The sequence below is a fragment of the Aythya marila genome, assembly GCF_965140915.1.
Source record: "Aythya marila genome assembly, chromosome: 3".
Lineage (NCBI taxonomy): Eukaryota > Metazoa > Chordata > Aves > Anseriformes > Anatidae > Aythya > Aythya marila.
In genome coordinates this window covers 18,379,651-18,398,867 of record NC_139044.1, presented here as the reverse complement: position 1 = coordinate 18,398,867, position 19,217 = coordinate 18,379,651, and the positions used below count along the sequence as shown (strand labels likewise).

The 19,217-nt window shown below is 40.3% G+C and overlaps 1 protein-coding gene across 3 annotated transcripts; it reads left to right on the top strand.

Annotated features, from left to right (window-relative positions):
- Window positions 1-3,004: 3,004 nt before the first annotated feature.
- On the top strand, window positions 3,005-18,513 carry ANGEL2 (angel homolog 2). Of its 3 annotated transcripts, none has more exons than XM_082756265.1 (9): window positions 3,005-3,094; window positions 4,619-5,052; window positions 6,634-6,887; window positions 8,646-8,715; window positions 10,489-10,910; window positions 11,880-12,006; window positions 12,523-12,583; window positions 15,016-15,179; window positions 18,041-18,513. In XM_082756265.1, the coding sequence occupies exons 2-9, from the start codon at window positions 4,626-4,628 to the stop codon at window positions 18,193-18,195; spliced, it is 1,680 nt and encodes a 559-aa protein (XP_082612391.1). In that variant the 5' UTR covers window positions 3,005-3,094; window positions 4,619-4,625; the 3' UTR covers window positions 18,196-18,513. The 3 variants fall into 3 exon arrangements, with proteins under 3 accessions (XP_082612391.1, XP_082612390.1, XP_082612389.1); XM_082756264.1 differs by lacking the exon at window positions 3,005-3,094 and adding an exon at window positions 3,108-3,212 and having other exon boundaries at window positions 18,041-18,512; XM_082756263.1 differs by lacking the exon at window positions 3,005-3,094 and adding an exon at window positions 3,254-3,633.
- Window positions 18,514-19,217: the final 704 nt, after the last annotated feature.

The window sequence follows — 19,217 nt, the reverse complement described above, 5'->3', positions numbered from 1 at the left end:
TCTCTTGTTTTTCTTTGGATTACTTTGGCATTCCCAGCTATCAAGTTACCTGAAAGATTCTTTATTGTTTTTATCTCTGAGAATTGCTTGGTTTTCATCTCTGAGAATTCCTTTGCACAGGGAACATTTTCTTAAGGAATGGGGAAGAGAGGAAACATTAATTCTTACAGTGACACATAATCCTTTCAGTGAAATTGAAGTTTCATTGAAAGAGACATTCGAAAAAAAAAAATCCTCTGTTTGGAGCAATTTTAATGTATAAGTGATAGAAACACTGAGTTTTCTTTAAATCTGAAATGAAGGGGTTAGAATGGTGTCAGAGGACATTTTATTACTCTCATCTTCTCTAATTTTAGCTGTAGGAAACTTGTGGCTTCTCAGATCACTTTTGTGGTGGCACCACATCCAAAAACCAAAAAGCTGGTTGAAAATAGGAAAGGGAACGTGGAAACAATTTCCAACATGAGATACTATGCATGTATTTGGTACAAGCAGTTCATACAACCTTCCTTAATAGTACATGATTAGACAACCAATTCCAGTATAAACTTGCTTATGAAGCAGCACTTGCTTATAATACCTCATAAGATGTGGTAGCTTTGAAGTTTTAATTCTACAAGCAGAAATCAGTGGAACCGAAGTCATTGATTAATCCCTAAGGAACGATATAATAGATCTCATTTAAATTGTAATAGCTAACTCAAAATTCAAAAGTTAGCAGTTTGATGGGAGGAGAAACGGAAACGAACCAGTAGAAGCTGAGGTGACAGGTGTGTATGTTGCAGCTGTTTAACTCCATGTCTGAAACAAGCTTTATGTATTTTGTACAGTTTCCATCTCCTTTATTTACCAGAGAATACGCATATATTAGAACTGGAAAACCTCAGAAGGACAGTAAATATGATCAGATCTATGGAATAGCCTCTTTGTTTGGAACAGTGCAGAAGTTTCTGGCACGGAAGAAGAAATAACATGATGGGATATAGTAGTGGTCCATGAAATCATGTTTGGCTTGGAGAAGATGGATGGGAATGGACTGATCAGTGTCTCTTTAAAGACAAGAGCCATAGTGAGTGAAGTTGGTAGGAATGAGGTTAAAAAATAATAATTTAAAAAATCATTTGTCGCATAATGAGCATTAGAATTGCAGGACTTGTCAAAGGGTGTTGTCGATGCAAAAAGTTCCCAAGTTCGAGTACTTTGGGGAGAGAGTCACTGAGAGTTACGTAAATGACAAACACATCAGTCTTAGGAAATCTACAAAGCTCAAAACAACCAGATGCAGGTGTATTCAGCTGAAATTTGCCCGGTCCCTGCACATCTTCAGGCATCTGCTGCTATCCACCTTTAGAAAGCAGGAAACTGAGCTCTGCGGAGCACTGAGCTGAGCCACCAAGGCTGCTCTCATGTTCAGCATAATCAATCAAAACATCCCTCGGTGAGTCAGTAGCCTCCATTCACTAGGGCGTTTCAGAAGCTCAAATGACTCATGAAAAACTTGGCTTCTAATTACAAATCAGAGAACTTGGAGATACCTATTTTGAAGAATAACTTTTAACATTGGATGGCTGACCTAGATATACAAAATAATTAGAGAAGAACACACAATCTGTAATTAAGCATTACTGGCTTATTAAGGCTTAACCTAGGGCAAAGCAAAAAATACCTTCAAAATTCAGAAAAGAAACAATTTGTATCATACGAATAGGTTAATCTTTTAGTTATCTTCTATTTTGTGTTTTCACAATTAATTTTATGCTTAACAACATATCTTTATCTTTTTCAAGTCTCATCTTAGAAAAAAAATAAAATAAAGTTTCACCCGTTCCCCTTTTCTAGCCTCACTACTGAGATTATTATTATTATGCAAAAGCTTTCAAAGCAACAGAGTAACCTGGGTGCCTTATACAGCATTGGGTGTCAAAATAGAGAAAATAACTACATTCTACAGGAAGATTCCCACTGCTCCTAAAAACAAGAGCAGCTTTTGCTGCTGAATCTATGGGTTTCTGTCTTCTGTTTTATAAATACACCCAAGAAGTAAGAATACTTCAAAAATATGGAAAAGAATAAATGAAAGAAATAATGTATGGATGGAAAATAACAGTTGAGAGTTCTTTACTGCTGACAAATTACAGAACCAGTAGCTTCACTCCCTTACTACCTTGTGAAGAAACTAACAGAAAATCTTTACCTTTTGCCATTAAGTAAGCTGTGTTCAAGAATGAAAACCCAAAGTGAATTGGACACATCACCTAATGTAACACTCTTAACATAATCACATTATTCCAGTTTCAGTGTTCCCTACCAGTCCTGGGAAAATCTTAAAGTGATTGCTTGCTTAAAGTCACTTGTATGAAAAAAATAAATAAAGGAATGCAGAGAAACAGTATTTTGCTGAATTATACAGTTCCTGCACAGCATCTGCCTTATGCAGCGCTATCATATTTCGTATGATTTGTGCTGTATTTTCTTGCAGTAAGCAGAGCCAGCATGTGCTTTGTCCTCAGAAGACCTCCAGGATGCATTTAACCCTGTGCAAGGCTGGCAGAAGCAGACCTGGTGGTTTCTGCGGCTGGTAGCTGCGTGTGCATCTGCAGAGCTGCCAGGGCAGGCAGGCTTCTGCTTCTTTCACCAGACTGGGACTCCCTACCAGCACAGAGCTTATGTGTGGAGCATTTTAACCCAGGAATGCTAAAATACAGTCTTGGGTGAGTGGCTTTTATTTTTCTGCAAACAGCGAGTGGCAGCTTGGAACAACCGGCAGCTCTGCCTCAAGATGCTTCAGGCCCTAGGGAATACATGGTAAAGACAGCATCCCACGGAGAAGACAGCGTATGGAAAATGCAGCATAAAGTCAGCGTTACATCTGCTTTCAATAATAATAATAATAAAAGCCCGAAAGTGAGAAGCGAGGCAGCCTACGACCCATCCCTCGGGGCACAACATGGCGCCCTCCCCCCCCCAGCCCGGGCCCAAGATGGCGGCCTGGCTTCATCGCCCCGGAGCCAAGATGGCCGCCGTCTGACTACAAGTCCCAGGGGCGAGCGGGCTGTGGGGCGCGGCCTGGCCGCCGCCCGCCGTGCTGTGCCGGGTAAGGGCAGGCAGGGAGCACGGCGGCGCCGGGCGGAGCTGGCGCCGTCCTGGGTTGACCCCTTCGGGGGGCACCGGGGCTGCGCGGAGCCGCCAGCGGGGCCCCGGCCCGCTGGGAGGTAAAAGGGCGGCGGGCGGGGGTCGCGGGATCGCGGGGCGCTGCGGGGCTTCGCCGGGCCCGGGAGCCGCCTGGGCGCTGTGGTGCGCGGGGAGCCGGCCTCGCTCCTTCCCTCCTTCCCTCCCAGGAGCCGCTCTGGGGCTGGCGATGAAGCTGCCCGATGGTGGACAGCCCTAAATAAAGCCTCGCAGGTGGCGGCTCTTTGCTGTTAGCAGCCGGCGGCATGCAGGGCAGCGGCCGGAGGGAGGAAGCGGAGGCGTTCCCCGCTGGTCGCTACGAAAGCCTTCGTCTGAGGCTGTGCTTTGACAAAGCCTTCTGGTGGATTAAGTCTTTTTGGAATCCTTCTCTGTGAAGCGAGAGTTCCAGGAGTTCTCCTCACAGGAGAGGCAGCGCTTGCTTTGGGACCGCATCGTAATGCTGCGGTGCGTTGGGGCGGTATTGCACTTGTGCGACAAAGGAGCTGCTTCTAGTACATCGCAGTAAAAACTACTATTTCAGAACAAGCTGGTTTTGCCGAGTTGTATTTAAGTTTATTTGCTGGGCTGAATGACAGATAAGTTTTGACTTTACTTTAGACATGTCAAACTCCGATGTCTTCTGCTCATAACCTTAAAATACGTCTTGTCGCTCGAACAATGAGGAAGCTGGGACAGCCTGGTGGCACTTGACTTCCTACGGTTTTGTTGAGAATGAGACTTTTCTTCCGGAATGGGTGGGATTTCTATCTTTGTAGCATTAATCATTAAGCTGCAACTTTCTCACCTTCAAAGCAAACGTTAATAATTCGCATAGTAAAAACTTCTGTCTAAGCTGGTGCCTGAAAGGGGGAGAGCATCAGTACCCTCTGTTTCCCGGTCTTGTTGGCTTTGTGGCTGGAGCCAAGTTTGTGATTCTTTCTTTCAGGAAGTCAGAAACTTGCTTGTAGCGGTTTTCTGCTTCTTTTCAGATAGCTTAATAATACAACACGCGGAAATGAGCTTTTGTAAAGATCATTCAGCTGAGCACTTGAAAGATGTGATGTTGAATTCAACAAGGCAGGGAACAAATTGTGGATAGCTATTAAGATGGGGAGTTTGAAAATTTTAAATGACTTTTTTATGCTGAAGGGAGGAAAGGAGACAAGATCAGTTCGTAAACTTCCCCTTCAGAAATTTCAACTTTTACCTGAACGATTTGCACGTGTACCAATTACATGTGTAATGCTAAATAAAAGGTTGTAACATATAATTGGTATCTAAAAATAAGGTTCTTATCCCATGGAGGTGAGTTAGAACTCAAAGGAAAATGAGTTAACTTGTAGGAAAAGATTACTTCTCATATGTCATGATTGGGGTGACTTGTATCTACAGTCCTCTACGTGCAGATCTAGTTGCATTTAGGTAATAAATCTTATGCTTTGTTTGATAGACACTCCATGCTGCCCCGTCACATGCAGAGGCTGGGCAGAGACTGGATTGCCCACTTGAACAGTTCTCAGGTATTCACTTCGAACGGCCCAGTTTCCACCTGCATGAGATGGGCTGGACATTATCCTCGGGCCTCGTTTCCTCTTCCTGTTCCAGTTGACTTCTCAGCAAACTGGAGGTTCCCTCCGTTTTTTGGACCTTGGAGGCAATTTCAGAACTTCAATTGGCAACTTGATAACTTTGCACAAAGTTCTTGTTTCCATCTACCGAACCCCAGTATGAAATCTGAGGGAGAAGAGCCACTGACGAAGAAGAGAAGGCTTAGTGGTCAGCATGATACTCCAGCTCCTGAGGAAGAAACAAACTTCGCTAATCAGAAGGAAGCATCGTGTCTTTCTGTAGCACAGAACAAAAAAAGTGATAGCAGCAAGAAAGGTAAAAAAAAAAAAGAAAAAAAGAAAAGCTCTTTGCTTGTTTTGTTTGTTTATTTATAACAAACTTGTTAGAAGCAATGTTTCCTGCAACTTGGGAGTTACTATTTTTCTTGGTGCCTCTCCCAAGAAAACATCTGTCTTAATGTTACAGTTCTGTAATGCTGTCAGTAAATTGCTTTATTCTGTGATGTCAAACAGCCTGTCAGAAAGAAAGGTGTGCTGTACTTGGTGGCAGAGCAAATGCAACACACATACACCTACTCAACTCAGTAATCTACTTTCATGGAACTTGGAATTGTCTGTGTTAACTTACTACACGTGACACCAAACGTTTCACTGAGTGTTTAGGGTATTAACAGTTCTGTCAACTGTGAAACAGAGGGGCACAGTCAAGATTGTAAATTAATTAAATTACTTCTATAGCAAAGTAAAAGTTGTATTGTGCCTGAAAAGGACAACAGATGCCATCAGGATCCCAAAGGGCTTTTTGGACACAAATATCCACAAACATGAAGAATTCCTTCCTGAAGAATTAGAAAAGTCATCCATTATCAGGAGCTGAAGGAAGGGAGGCTGCTCCATGTCATTACTGCTGAGTTCTGCCTTAATCCCCTCCTTAGCAAGCATGGACTTTTTATCTGAGAGAGTGGTGGGCATTGTGGCCCATCCTAGTTATCTTTCATTCACACATTGTAAGGTGACAGTAATTAAAGGCACTCACTGAGGAGCAATGTAGCTTCTCTCCCACTATAAAAACAGTATTTAAAGCCTTGGTGTACTTTGCAAATAGTGGATAAAGTCCTGAATAATGTAAGCACAGGGCTGAAGTTTGCTACCCAAGTAGGGCAGATACTAACAGCTCTTGCTGTTTGTTGATAACACAGGTAACTGGGTCTTGGCACACTCTTGGATGAGCTGGAACATAGCTGAAAGGCATCTTTGATTGCAGTCTTCTTAAGGGGAGAAATACATAGCTGAAAAACAATTAGACGCTTAATGGTGGACAGATATTCTTCTAAACTTTTGTGTACAAATAATAAATACTAAACTAGGTATGGCAGAAAGGCGAAGTAAGCCTTTTCAGAAGTTTTTGGTAATTCTGAGGCTTATAATTTCTTTAACCTCGCTGAGGAAAATCAACTTTGGTACCTGTTTTGGTACAAGATAGCTCAAGAGGCGTGTATGCTGTGCTAAGGGTGTGCCCCGGGCTGCCATACCCCATGGCCACTGGGGAGGCAATAGCATAAGCCTGCATCAGAGACTGGCTTTGGCTTACTGGTTTGACAGCCTCCAACAAGCAAGATGCTGTGGCAGGACAGCAGCGATCTCCTTGGAACGTGCCAGTTCCCTTATTTCACAGTCATTTGAAATCGAGAGCCTGTAATAGCTTTCTGGTGTGTTTCTTACTGACGCTTATATAAAGTTTATCTTAAATGGAGGGCCTGAATCAGTGCTAATCAAAAGAGCTTTAAGAATTGCTTAAGCAATTTCACAAATAGTTGTCAGTAGAATGATTTCCAATAGAAGTAAGTCATATGGTGTTATTACATAACTTGTTTTCTGCTGCGTGTGTTCTTAACAGGAACCATCAAAAGGCACTGGGAATATTTCTGTCAGCACAGTAAAACAATGAAGATCTTTGAAAATAAAGAAATTGACCAAAGCAATAGAGAAAGTGAAGCAAAATTTGATTTTACAGTCATGTCCTACAACATCCTCTCACAGAATTTGTTAGAAGATAACTCCCACCTGTACAAACACTGCAGGCAACGCTTGTTAATCTGGACATACAGATTTCCCAACATTCTGCAAGAAATCAAACAGCTGGATGCGGATGTGAGTACAAAATGAGCGTGTGAATGTTAGTATGAACTGATGAAATGGGGCAGCAAATGTCTGCTGTATTTTCTTTTAGTAAGTGAGCTGTCTAGTGAATCTTACTGAGCTTTTAGTTATCTCATGCTTAACAGCAGTTCTGCTTTATGCTTACACAATCAGTGTATTCTGTGTGATCCAAACTTGCAGCAAAGGCGAACTCTACAGTATGAGTTACTCAGAGTTGCTTTTGTTTTTTTAGAGCCATTTGTTAGACCAGGTAATAGAGAACTTGCTGTTGGGTGGGAATCCTTGGTTTGGCAGGCAGGCAGCCTCAAATGTTGTATTGACTTTTCTGATTGCATGAGGTCCTGAGTGACAAAACTGCTGTTTTCTTGAGATTAACATTCAAGGTTGTGAGAAAGATGCAGCTGGTAGTAGTACCTATTTCCAATGAGACTCTGATCCAGAAGTATTCTTTCTGGCTGGTATTCTGCACCATTTGACTTGTGAACACGCTTACTGCTCTTTGCTACTGAGCCATACCTCTGAACACCTGCTTACAGCAGGGCTTGAAAAAATACCTCATCTTGTAGGGCTTTACATGTCCTTGGTTGGTTGGCTGTAGGTGTTTTTGTTTGTTTTAAGGACATTCGGTGCTTATTGTTAGTCAGGAAGTCAAGTCAAACTTTGCTTCAGTCATTGTTAAGGCCAGTGAAAGTTTGGTGATAGAGTTCAACCTGTTCACATCAGAAAACAGTGCTGAACAAATCCAAGTAAACGCGTTAGAGCAGCCACCGAAAAGCTGCTTTGTTGTGCCACTTGGAAAATGCAGTCCTGTGAGTGTGTAGGCAGGAAGCTGAAGATGAAAGTCCTCTTCAGGAGGGGCTCTGGTGGGCATCTGCCTGGTGCTAGCAGCGGTGACAGATGTCTCCCGGAGGAAGGCTTGGAGCAAAAGCCAGCCCCTCTGGCAAAGAGTGGAGTGCTAAAGCCTGTGGAGCCACGCAACGCGAGACTGGGATGGAGTTGATGCCTTGTATTGCCTGCAGAGAAGATGGAGATGCCCTTTGTGCAGAGTAAATCCTTGCCAAAAGACATCAACTTGTAATTGAGTCATTGTTTTGAACTGTAACCAAGAGGGCTTCTTGTTAAAGCTGGGTAGAAACATCAGACTGATGCTTCAGGTTGTGCTCTTGTCTTTGAGACCTTGAATGAGTTGATGTCAGCTGGATAAGCAGTCTTGCTGCTGTTCAGTAAGCACTGCTAGCTCATTACCCTTCAGGAGCTCAGTCCTTTGTCAGAGTCCCAAGGTGGCTGTAAATCTGTGTGTAACTGCAGTGTGCAGGGAGAAGGCTCCAGATGCTCAGAACTTTCTTAATGGACTATTTTGGGGCTGATCTTCAGTTCAGATTGTCATAAAAAGGAAACTTCTCATCCACTTTGTAGTTAAAGGAAAGTGTGTCCTTGGCTTCTTTATTCCATTGCTGTTATTTAGCTTTATTCAGTTTATTTCTAAACTGCTGAGAATGTATTAACAGGTCGCTGCTTTGATTAAATTGAATTTTACATCTGAAAATGTGTCTGAGAAAGGCGGGGAGGAATTGGAGTCCTTTTCACAATTTTAAGGAGGTTTTTCTATAGGAGAGTGAATCCTTTTGTAGGATTATAGAGGCAAAAATCTGAAATACTTTTTGTGTTGTTTAAGCCTGTAAAGACTGCCAACAGAGAGATCAATTAATATCTTGACCAACATCTTTTAACTGTAAACTTTTGCCTTAGGTACTTTGTTTACAAGAAGTCCAAGAAGACCACTACAGAAAAGAGATCAAGTCAAGTTTGGAATCCCTGGGTATGATGAAATTCTTATTACTTTTTTTTATGACCACTTTTTCTTTTTTCCTTCTGATACTGCCCTTGTCACTCTGTCATATAAATCGGTGGCAAGGGACAAGCTGACAGGGATGTCATTCTATGGTGGTTTAAACTCACTGAAATCTTATTTGCACCCAGTCCCAGGGCCCTGCTCCCTTCCCGGCGCTGGTACTTGTTTGATGCCATGAGGAGCCTGCACTGATTTATTTTTTCTTTATTTCTTAGTAGTCTAGCTCCCAGAACCAAGTGCAGGTAAAGAAGGCAGCGTAATGGCAGCACTGACCTAAATCAGCTTGGAATGTGGAATAGCAGTGCAAGGCCAGGCTCCTGTGGGCAAGGGAGCTTTTGGTCAACTCTGCTTTATGGGGCTGTACTTCATGAATTTATATGGCATGGGCTGGGCAGAGAAGTGTTTAAAAAAAAAAAAAAGTATTGTGGCAAGATATTTAGTTCTTTCTTACACAGATAAGGGGTCATTAAAATCTGCGTTTCAGCTCTGCATAGAATAAATAACTTGGTAAATTACTATTTTCAGGTGGACTTACATGAACTCCAGTTCTGTCATTTGATAGGTGTCTCAGTTTTCCTGTTGCAAGCTTGCCTCTTGCTGCTAACTGGATAATTGCATAATTGTGTAAATATGTTGAAGCATTTGATAGTCTATGAATCATTTTAGACAGTGATTTATGACTTACGGTGATTATTGCTTTTGATTGGAAGACTTCACTGCTAGTGTTTTTAAACCATTATTGTAACATTCAGAAAAAAAACTTCAGTACGCAAATCCACTTTTATGGGACTTGGGGTTTAGATTTTGTTTCAGTGTTTTTGTTTGTTTCTTGTTTTGTTTTTCTACATGAGGAGAGAACATGCTTCGTATTTTTGAACTATTTCGATGCTTATACATTACAGTAAATTTGGTCTAATGCCTTTTGCAGGTTGTTTTTTTTTTTTTAATTGAAGTTAGGACAAAGTCTTGCGTACACTTTCCTTCCTGAATCATATTTTGAAGCCTGAATCATATTTTTAAACTTTTGAAGAAAAGTTTAGATCTTTCTTAAGAAGTTGATTCTTGGCATACAGAGAAGGAATAAAATGAATGCTAAGGATACCTCTTCATATATGAATTGTTAATGACATTAAATAATTTCTCATTTAAAGAATATGAGATAAATACCTTTATATAAACTTGTTTACATTTTTAGCTGAACTTTACTTTGGGCAGTTAATGTTGAACTGTTTTCCCATCTTAGGGAAACCACTTCCCTTGGTAAAGCAACTTTCTTCTGAAAACAAGAAACAATGGGGATGGTCCCTATCAATTTAAAGTATAAATGGGAACTAGGTTTTATGTACTTTGTTTTTATCGTGACCCAGATTTCTTGGTATTCCTTTCCTGTCAAAAGCCATTAAAGCTGGAGTTTCTATAGGGAAATTGTGATGAATATTGTTTATGAACTCTGTTCCCAGCTTTGTATTTAGTGATGCCAAATAATTCCCATTAAAATCAGCTTTCCTCCAAGGCAATGTCTGAGACTTTTACCTCATAAGTCCATGACGGATATTGAAGAAACACAGTGGACATCCCTTATCTTTGGTAGAAATAGACTGGATCTTCACTGCTGTGGGAGAAAAGTAGCATGAAGTCTTTCTAATTTTTATATATATATATTTTTTTATCTGTACTTTTTTAACTTATCTGTACTTACACAATGGCATTTTATGTTTTTAATTGAAAAATTTCTTGCAGGGTATCACTGTGAGTATAAAATGAGGACTGGGAGAAAGCCTGATGGCTGTGCTATTTGCTTCAAAACTTCCAAATTTAGCCTGATCTCGTCAAACCCCGTGGAATTTTTTCGCCGTGATATTCCACTCTTGGACAGGGACAATGTGGGACTGGTGTTGCTTTTGCAGCCTAAATTTCAGTGTAAAACTAATGCTGCCATCTGTATAGCCAACACACATCTGTTGTATAACCCACGGAGAGGGGACATCAAGCTGACCCAGCTTGCAATGCTCCTGGCAGAGATTGCTAGCGTGGCCCCTCAGAAGGACGGTACCTTCTGTCCGATTATCATCTGCGGTGACTTCAATTCTGTTCCTGGTTCCCCACTGTACAGGTTTATAAAGGAAGGAAAGTTAAATTATGAAGGACTTGCTATCGGGAAGGTAAGCTGTGCTTTTTGTTTCTCATTTAAAAAAAAATAAAAAGGTTAATGCTGATTAAAAAGAAATTTGTAAGTGACATTAGAATATGATAGATGGATTTGTGATTGATACTGCAATGTTAGTAATCTTGGTTTCCCTTGCAAAGGCTGTAAAGCAAAAGTTACTGTGAAGTTAAGCCTGGGTCTGTTAGCTGTGCCTTACAGAATACTGTCTGTTTCATTTCAGCATGCTGGAAGAATTTGCCAAGCAAATTAATTGTTCTCAAAAGGCAGTTAGCCACAAGATGATGGTATCGCTGTTTCTAAGTGTCCTGGTCTTTAAATAGGATAAAATAAGTACTTAATCAAATATGTACCGTGTTCTCTCTGGAAAGATGACTTCTGTTTTAGATGAAGTGTGAATTAAAGTGGTTAGAATAACTATAAAACTCAAACTATGATTAGATGCTGAACATAAACTGTGTGAGGTTATATGGTTTTCTTTTTAAATTCTTGTACATAGCTGTTGGATATGCCAAAAGCTATTTAATAGAAAGCAACTTGAGTACATACAATGAGAAAACAGGAAAACGAGAGCTTTTGTTTGTTGCTAGTGGGCTGTTGTTTCTAGCCCCTCTTTGATTTTACTTGCTCTGAGAAGAACAAGCATCATGAAGATGAAGTGTCTGCCAGGGAGATGTTTATTCTCGGTCCTGTTATGTTGCTAGAAGCGCTCTTGGTAGTTTCTCAGCTTTGTGTCACGAGAACTGTCTTGGAAATCTAGGTATCTGCAAAAAGTTTGGTAAGAGTTAACAAAAGAAGTGTACATAAAGAGAGTTTAGTGTTTTTATAGAGACTTGACAAACCATTACAGAAGATTTATTCTAAAGAGCTGAATTTCGTGTAAAAATTTAAAGTTTACAGAATTTTTCCATGTTTTTTTTTTTTTAATCAGATTTCTGTATGAAAAAAAGCTTGTTGTCTTTCTTAGGTTTCTGGACAAGAACAGTTTCCAAGGGGACAAAGAATCTTATCTATTCCAATTTGGCCAAAAAAATTAGGTATTTCACAGAGCTGTGTATATGAGATAAAACAGCAACAAAAAGAAGAAAATGCAGGTCAGTTTGGGGGTTGATGAATTTTGTGGTCCTTTGAAAATATCCTGCAGGCAGCACTGAAAAACAGAAGGTCTTTTCTAGTAGAGGGGAAAAATGAGCCTTGAGCTTGCAAAAAAAAATCATCGGTGAGCTTGTTAGAGGGTAAAGTTATTTGTTCATGTCAGTATTTGCAGGTTTGAATCTTTTAGAAGACACAAATACTATTAAGGAGCTGATCCATAATAATTAAACAAATGGGAAAAGCAAGTGGTTCCTGAGTGTTAGCACATCTCTCATCCACCTTTTTTTTTTTTTTCTGTGACAAACAAAATAATTTGAAATGAACTCTTTGAAGGGAATTATAATAATGGAACAGAATAATTTAATCCAGATTTGTGAATTTTATCTTGCTTGCTGCAAGAAATAAGTGTACTTAGAGATATAACAGGTGGCTCTTCTTATTCTGTAGCTTTTCAATACAGGTCTCACCTATATCCTATTTTTTAAATGTAAATTGAATGTATTTTTGTTTTGCAGGAGAAAAAATGGAAGAAGCAAAGTTGAACGATACTAAGGAGATTGTAAGAACATCTGAAAAGTATGTTTTTGTGGGGAGGAAGAAATTGAAACCATGGACTGGTTCTTAGTTTTTGGGGTGGGGGATACTGTTTGGGTTTTGGTTTGAGGCCAAACTTGCATCTGATTCCAGACATGGATACAAGATGCTCACCTAACTCAGTCTGCCCGTCTGGCAAAATAATCACTGTGTGTCCTGACAGGAACTTGCAAGAATTATTTCAGAATGCAGAGAAGAGGTATCAGTGCTGGTTAAGAGGGTATTTTCTATCTCTTTCTTAAAAGAATGCATCTCGTATTTTTGTCACTTCTTGGCATAAGCAGGACATCTCAGCTTGCTCTGTAATCACATCGTAGAAAACCAGTAAACGGCAGTCCGGTTGCAGAAATCATGTAGTCATGGATGGTTTTGTTTGTTTGTTTTTAGAGGAGTGTTGTCTTGCTGCTTGTGTTGGTACATTTCTCTCTCTACTGTTCTTGAGATGCTGGTTTACAGGTGCTAGTTAAATCCTGTAATACAGTGTCACATTTTAATAAAATAGGGAACTGAAAAGGTCAGAAGTTCTTCCTGTGGGAGAACTGAAGTTTTTGGAGTCCCCAAAACTTGTAGTGTGTCTTTTTTTGTTTGTTTTTGGGGAGAGGGTATGGAAGAGGGATCTTTAATGTAATTATTGATTTGGTAGTATGATTCCTATTCAGATAAAATAATTGCCAGTAAAACTGAAGGAAGAAGCCATCACTAGACTGTTTTGAAGAAATATATGGCTGCTATTTGAAAAGAGGAATATATTTACATTTACCGAACTGGTGGAAGTATTTAAAATAAGGCACAGAAGGAGGAAGCTACTATAACTGTGTATGTGTGATATCAGGCTCCAAGTTAGGCATTTCTTCTAATCAGAAATGAGATCTTGGTATCACACATGGCTGGTAGCCACCTTAAAACCCCTGGTAATAGAAAAGGTAAGTAATGGCATTTCTGAGAAAAGTAGAAGGTAATCTGGGAAACCCTCTGCTACAGTGTAAATCCCTAGCATGCTACGTGTTGAAGACTGACTGCAGGTTTTTTGCTTCATCTTAAAACGAACATGAAATAACAAGGCTGATCAAAGTTATTCCCTAGCTTTGATCTGAAGAGTGATTAAATGGACTTGGGTCGTCTTGGCTTAGAAAAAAAGACAGCTGGGAAGGGATAAACAGGAAAACCCTTAATAGCTAGCAGAACATGAATAAAAATGGAAGGGGTAAGTAGGAAGTATACCAATCATGACAAATTTCCAGGCAGTAGCCATAAAACAGGTAAAGGTTCTTTGTCTCCCCGCACAGATAAAATTACCTGCTAAGCGTTGTAGAAGTTTCTAAGAAATAGTAAGGAAAGCTCACAGAAGAAAAGTCTGTTGTATGTGGTTTGCCTCGTGTGGATGCAACACTGTTGGCCAGGTTGTGAGCTGCAGGATTGTTGATAATTTGGATGTTCTCCAGTGACCTGTGTTCCTGTAGGCATCACAGTTGTTACTCCCAGCCTGTGTTTGCTGCTGGCTGGTTCAGGCAGTTAGGGCAGGCTGCGATGACTCCGTAAAGCTGTGCTTCTGCTGACTGTGGATGAAAAAGTTCATCAAAATGCAGGAAGCAGAAACCCATGGAAGCTGCAATGGATAACCTGTAGTAGCAGAATCAATGGAAAAGAGGAGCTTATTCCCCAGCAATTTCCAGAGCAGGAATTACTACCCCTCTGTATTGTACTCACTGTCACCCAGGCAGGTGATATGCTGATTTTATTTTTTTTTAAAAAAGCTTGGTTTTAACCAGAATGTATTGCAGATCAGGTTTAAAATGCAGCCCATGCAGGGCAAGGCAGGTACAGCTGAGGGAAGGGTGATTTGCTAGAAGATGCAGTTGTGTCTTTTTTCAGGATTGAAAAACCGGGTGAGATGAGGTGGGATGAGCTGGAGTAGTGTGACAGGTGATGGGAAGACACAAAATAAGAGCCTAAGTAGAAGAAAAATCAGGCATAGCCTAATGTAAAAGTACCTGATAGCTTTGTTTAGAAAAAATAAATAAATCTTTATTTCTCTGTATGCCCAGTTAGATGAGTTCAGTTAGTCCCTTTTCATATAAGCTATTCTCATAGACACTTCTACCCATGTTTCAGGGAGATATAGCACAATGAGGGCATATGAGATCTTAAAGTGTGGATGGAGTTGATCCAGTTTTGATAGGCTTTTAGGTGTCTGCCATTTACTTGAAAAAGCTGTTTTCATTTTACCTTCAGAGGTCTGGGTCCCTAAAGCAGAAGGTGGTGGGATTGATTGCTTAAGAGAAGCACAAAGGCTGTATAACCTACATATCCTGATGATGATTTTGTTTGAACTAGAAACTTTTTGGTGTTTCTTCATTGCTTGTTCTTTCTAGGAAATGCAGGAAAATTAAATGTTTTTCTTTGACTCTGTTTAGGTTGTCTTCAAAATTGCGGCACCATTTTAAGTTGTCTTCAGTGTATTCTCACTACTTCCCTGAAACTGGGATGCCAGAAGTAACAACCTGTCACTCCCGAAGTGCAGTCACAGTGGATTATATCTTCTATTCTGCAGCAAATGATGATGATGCTACCCAGCCAGGTAAAGAAATCAGCTTTTAATTACTTTTTTAGAAATGCTGAAAGGGAACTTCCAGATCCTGTTGTAAGGGAAACACAGTGACAATTTGATCTGTATCAAACATCTCAGGGGTTTGTGGTGTTGTTTTGAAGCAGAAAACTTCTACCTTTTACAAATTACCTGAGAAATGTGTCTCGCCTTGTAAACTTACCACAGCTGGATGTAGAGTCCCACACAGGGCAAACTCTTTCAACTTGCTAAACATTCCTGTAGTTGCTATCTCAGCCTGGAGACCACGAGCAGAGGAAACAGAAAAGCAGCAACGTAAGTAGCACCTAGGAAATACTGGTGTCAGTAACACATGCAGGATCTCAGTGGCAAAATAGCAATTTATGATGTACATTAAAGTTTATTAATGAACGATTTCTTAGAAAATTACTTTTAAGGTAGGTTTGATGTAATGTCTGTCAAGCAAATGACCTCATGTGCCTTTCCTCTGAGAGCAGACACTGGCACATGCCCAGCTGTCCCTCTCCCGTTGCAGTTGCAGCTAAAACTCACCAGATGGTGCAAGAAAGACACGGTGCCTCTGCGGGTGTATTTCTTCATGGGTAGTAGCAGTATCATCCTTAATTGCTTTTGTGTTCTTACCATGGATATTCCTGAGCAGATTTTCCATGTGAGGCTTTCCATGCTATAAAAAAGAAAAGACTTTCCACGTTACAGTTAGCTGTGTGTTTTATGTCATTGTCAAAGAACCTTGCACAGTGCAGCACTATCAGATAAATTAATGGCTTTGCAGAACTCAGAGCAAAGAAAGCCGGGTTCTGCTCCTGCTCCCAGTGTAGGTTGCAACTGATGTTTATAAACTAACATTCATTTCAGCATTGGAAATGAAAATGCCACCTTCATCTCTCACACCCTGAGTCTAGGCTGTTAAAATTCACTGAGTCGATACACAACAGTCTCATTTGTCTTGACATGCACAGCAAATACTGTGTTATTGTAAAGTAACAAACACAAAAGCTTTAAAACGCAGAAATAAAAGTTCTGAAAAGCTGGATGACAAATGTCTAAGCTCAGTCTGGATTGTGTGACATGAGTGCTGTGTGGTTTCAGTTGGTTTCAGTGCAGCACCTTGCAAAACGGAATCCTAATTCACATGCCCATGCATTTTGTTGCAGCACCAGTGCCCCAGCAGAGCTGTAGCACTTCTTTCTTCCTGCATGGCTTTTCAAATAGATTTTTCACCCCATGTCAGAGCATAGAATATGAGTAAACTTGAGTTCTCAGAGTAATGTAAACTAGTGTAGTTCTCATTCATTAGTTTTCAGTTCAGATTTTTCAGTTTTCTGATGCCTGTCATTGGATGTCCATTGTGGAAAGTTGTCCAAAGTCAGAAGTGACTTAGATGTGGTCCAAGGCTGGCTGATCACTTTTTTTCCCCCCATTAAAGGTGTTGGGGGTTTTTCGGCAGAGTTCTGATGCTGTGGTTTGTGTTATGCTTAGCTAAGGATTTTGGACTTGCTGTGAAAGCAGGGTTCAGCACCTACCTGGCTCCTTCGGGATTCGATTTTGCTGGTTGCAGAGTGCCCTGAGCCAAAATTAATTGCTGCACGTGGACCAAGCTGTCTGTAGTAACAAACTGCTGCTTTATGGACATTCGGGTGCTGTGCCAAATGATAAACTTGGCTCGAGAGCTGGGAAGACGTGCTCTGGAGCTGCTGAGGCATCTTCGCAGCAAAAAGGCTTTTCTTCAAAGCAGTAGTAAACAGCTGCTGGGCTGTTAAAGGCTTGGAAAGCTGGCAGTTGGCTAAGGAGTGAAGATGTTGAACTATCTGAGGAGTTCAACAGTTGCTGGATAATCCTTTAAATACCCCTGCTGCTAAGACAGTACCTAAAAAGGTTCAGTCAGGAGGATCTAAATTTGCTGTTCATTTTCACACCGACTTTTTTTTTTGTCAAAGTTGGAGCTGCTGTTTGTGCTGTACCTGAAAAGCACTATTTATTATCTCTGTGCTCTGAAAGCAGTAGCTAGGGCTGCTGAATAGTCCTCTTCCTCAAAGAGACAGCTTAAGAAGCTTGAGTTTGTTGACGCATCACTGCAGGATCTTATTCTGAATAGAATTCCTTTACTTGACTCAAAAGCTTATTAATTCTTGCTGCTGATAGCTTTCAGTTTCTTTGATAACAGATTTTAAGCATATTGTAATAGTAATGTGTAATAATGACAAGGCTGTCAGTCATCTTCCCCTCTTCCATGAACAATGTGGTGCTTTTGGTATCTGGGGGGTGTTTTGGTTTGTTGTTTTTTTTGCCATTATAGAAAGTAGCAGGAAACACCAGAGAAAGATCCATTTCTTATGAAGAGCAGTTAGGAAGGGAGATACCAGAAGGCTTTTTTCCTCAGTAATGAAACCATCTGCTGCCTGCTGGAGAATTGTATGCTTGCGGATACAGAAATAAAATGTTAATGTGAAACGGTAACTCTCAAAAGATCCTTCATTTTGCAAATGTCAGCACTGTTTAACCATGCTGTTAGGCTGGAGTTTAAGACTGGATTGTATGAGGCTTTTTCAGGGAAATTCCAATGGACAAATCAATCCCTTTCCCTTTCTACCTCCAGTTATCCTTCTGAAAAATGGAGGGGCAGTATCTTTCGGAGTACTTTAGCTCTACTGGTCATAAGTCCTATTGTGAGGGTACAGTAACAAACTGGAAGAATTTCCAAAACACCTTACTGGTGATTTTGCATGGAACAGTAATCACTTTCAATTATTTTTTGTTGTGTTTTCTTCTTTCTGAATATGTATGAATGTGATTTTTAATAGTTAGTCCACACTGATGAATGTTCCTATTTTTATTTTTTTTTTTAATATTAGGAGCAGTGGATTCTTTTCGTGGAGGTCTGAAGCTTCTTGGTAGGCTGGCACTTCTAACAGAGAAAGATCTCTGGACTGTTAACGGTCTGCCCAATGAAAATAACTCTTCTGACCACCTGCCATTGCTAGCAGAGTTCAGGCTTATTGAGCGGTAATAACCAAAGGAACTTTTGTGTAGCTAAAGTCACCTTCACCTTCTCTCTTCATGTGAGTTTTATTTTTAAGGGTTAATTCAAGCACTGCTGGTCCGGTTTAAACAGGTTTGCATGCGTGCTGATTTGTTAGTGTTGTGTAAAGTAGACTTTTTAGAGACTTTTTTTAAACGTTTAAATGACTTCATGAAGTCTTTGAGGCAAAAAAAAAAAGTTTACATTAGCTTCCTTTGATAATGGAAAACATCTGTGCCAGTCTTAAAATGGCATTATTTTTCAGAGATAGTGTAAATGGTTTTTATTGTAAATATGAGTAAAATTGATTATTCTCTGACAACTGTGTCATTCTTTGAGCAAAGGGAAGTGAGTTTGTGTGCATGCCCCATTTTGCAGTAAGTTAAAAGTAATGCTTTATTACAGAGTTGCTCTGCAGATGCTTTCATCTGAATAATTCTGCAAAGGAATTTCCTTTGTTACTTGTAGCCAGGGCAGAGGCTGCAGGGTTGGACCTGGATAGTTTTGCCTAAGGCAAATACTTACACTCTTAAATTACTTCTTAAACTTCTAAAAAGTCACTGTGACACTTTAAATGGCCAAATTCAAGGCAGTAAACACGACAGCCTTCTGAAAACATACCCCACTCCCTGGCAACCCATTCAGGAAGTAAGATTTTTTTCTATTTCATTAGGGTATGTTGTTAGGGAAACGGACAAGGCAGTACTGAAAGAATACACAGCAAGGGAGTTTCAGGGTTTAGAGACTTGTTCTAGTCTGTCAGTGTAACCCAGTGAATGGTTAGGGGAGGTTTAAGGGTTTAATGCATAAACTTCTTTGTAGAACAGTAAATAATGGATGTAGGTATTTAGCATACAAAAAGCTGCTTTGGTTCCTTCCTTTTTGCCACATTGATTCTAGACTATAACCTAATAAAATGATATTTTCCTGGAATATCACAACCTGGACACTTACCTGTAATAGCCAGTGTTAGACAAGACAAAAAATAACCCTACATCATTAAAAAGACT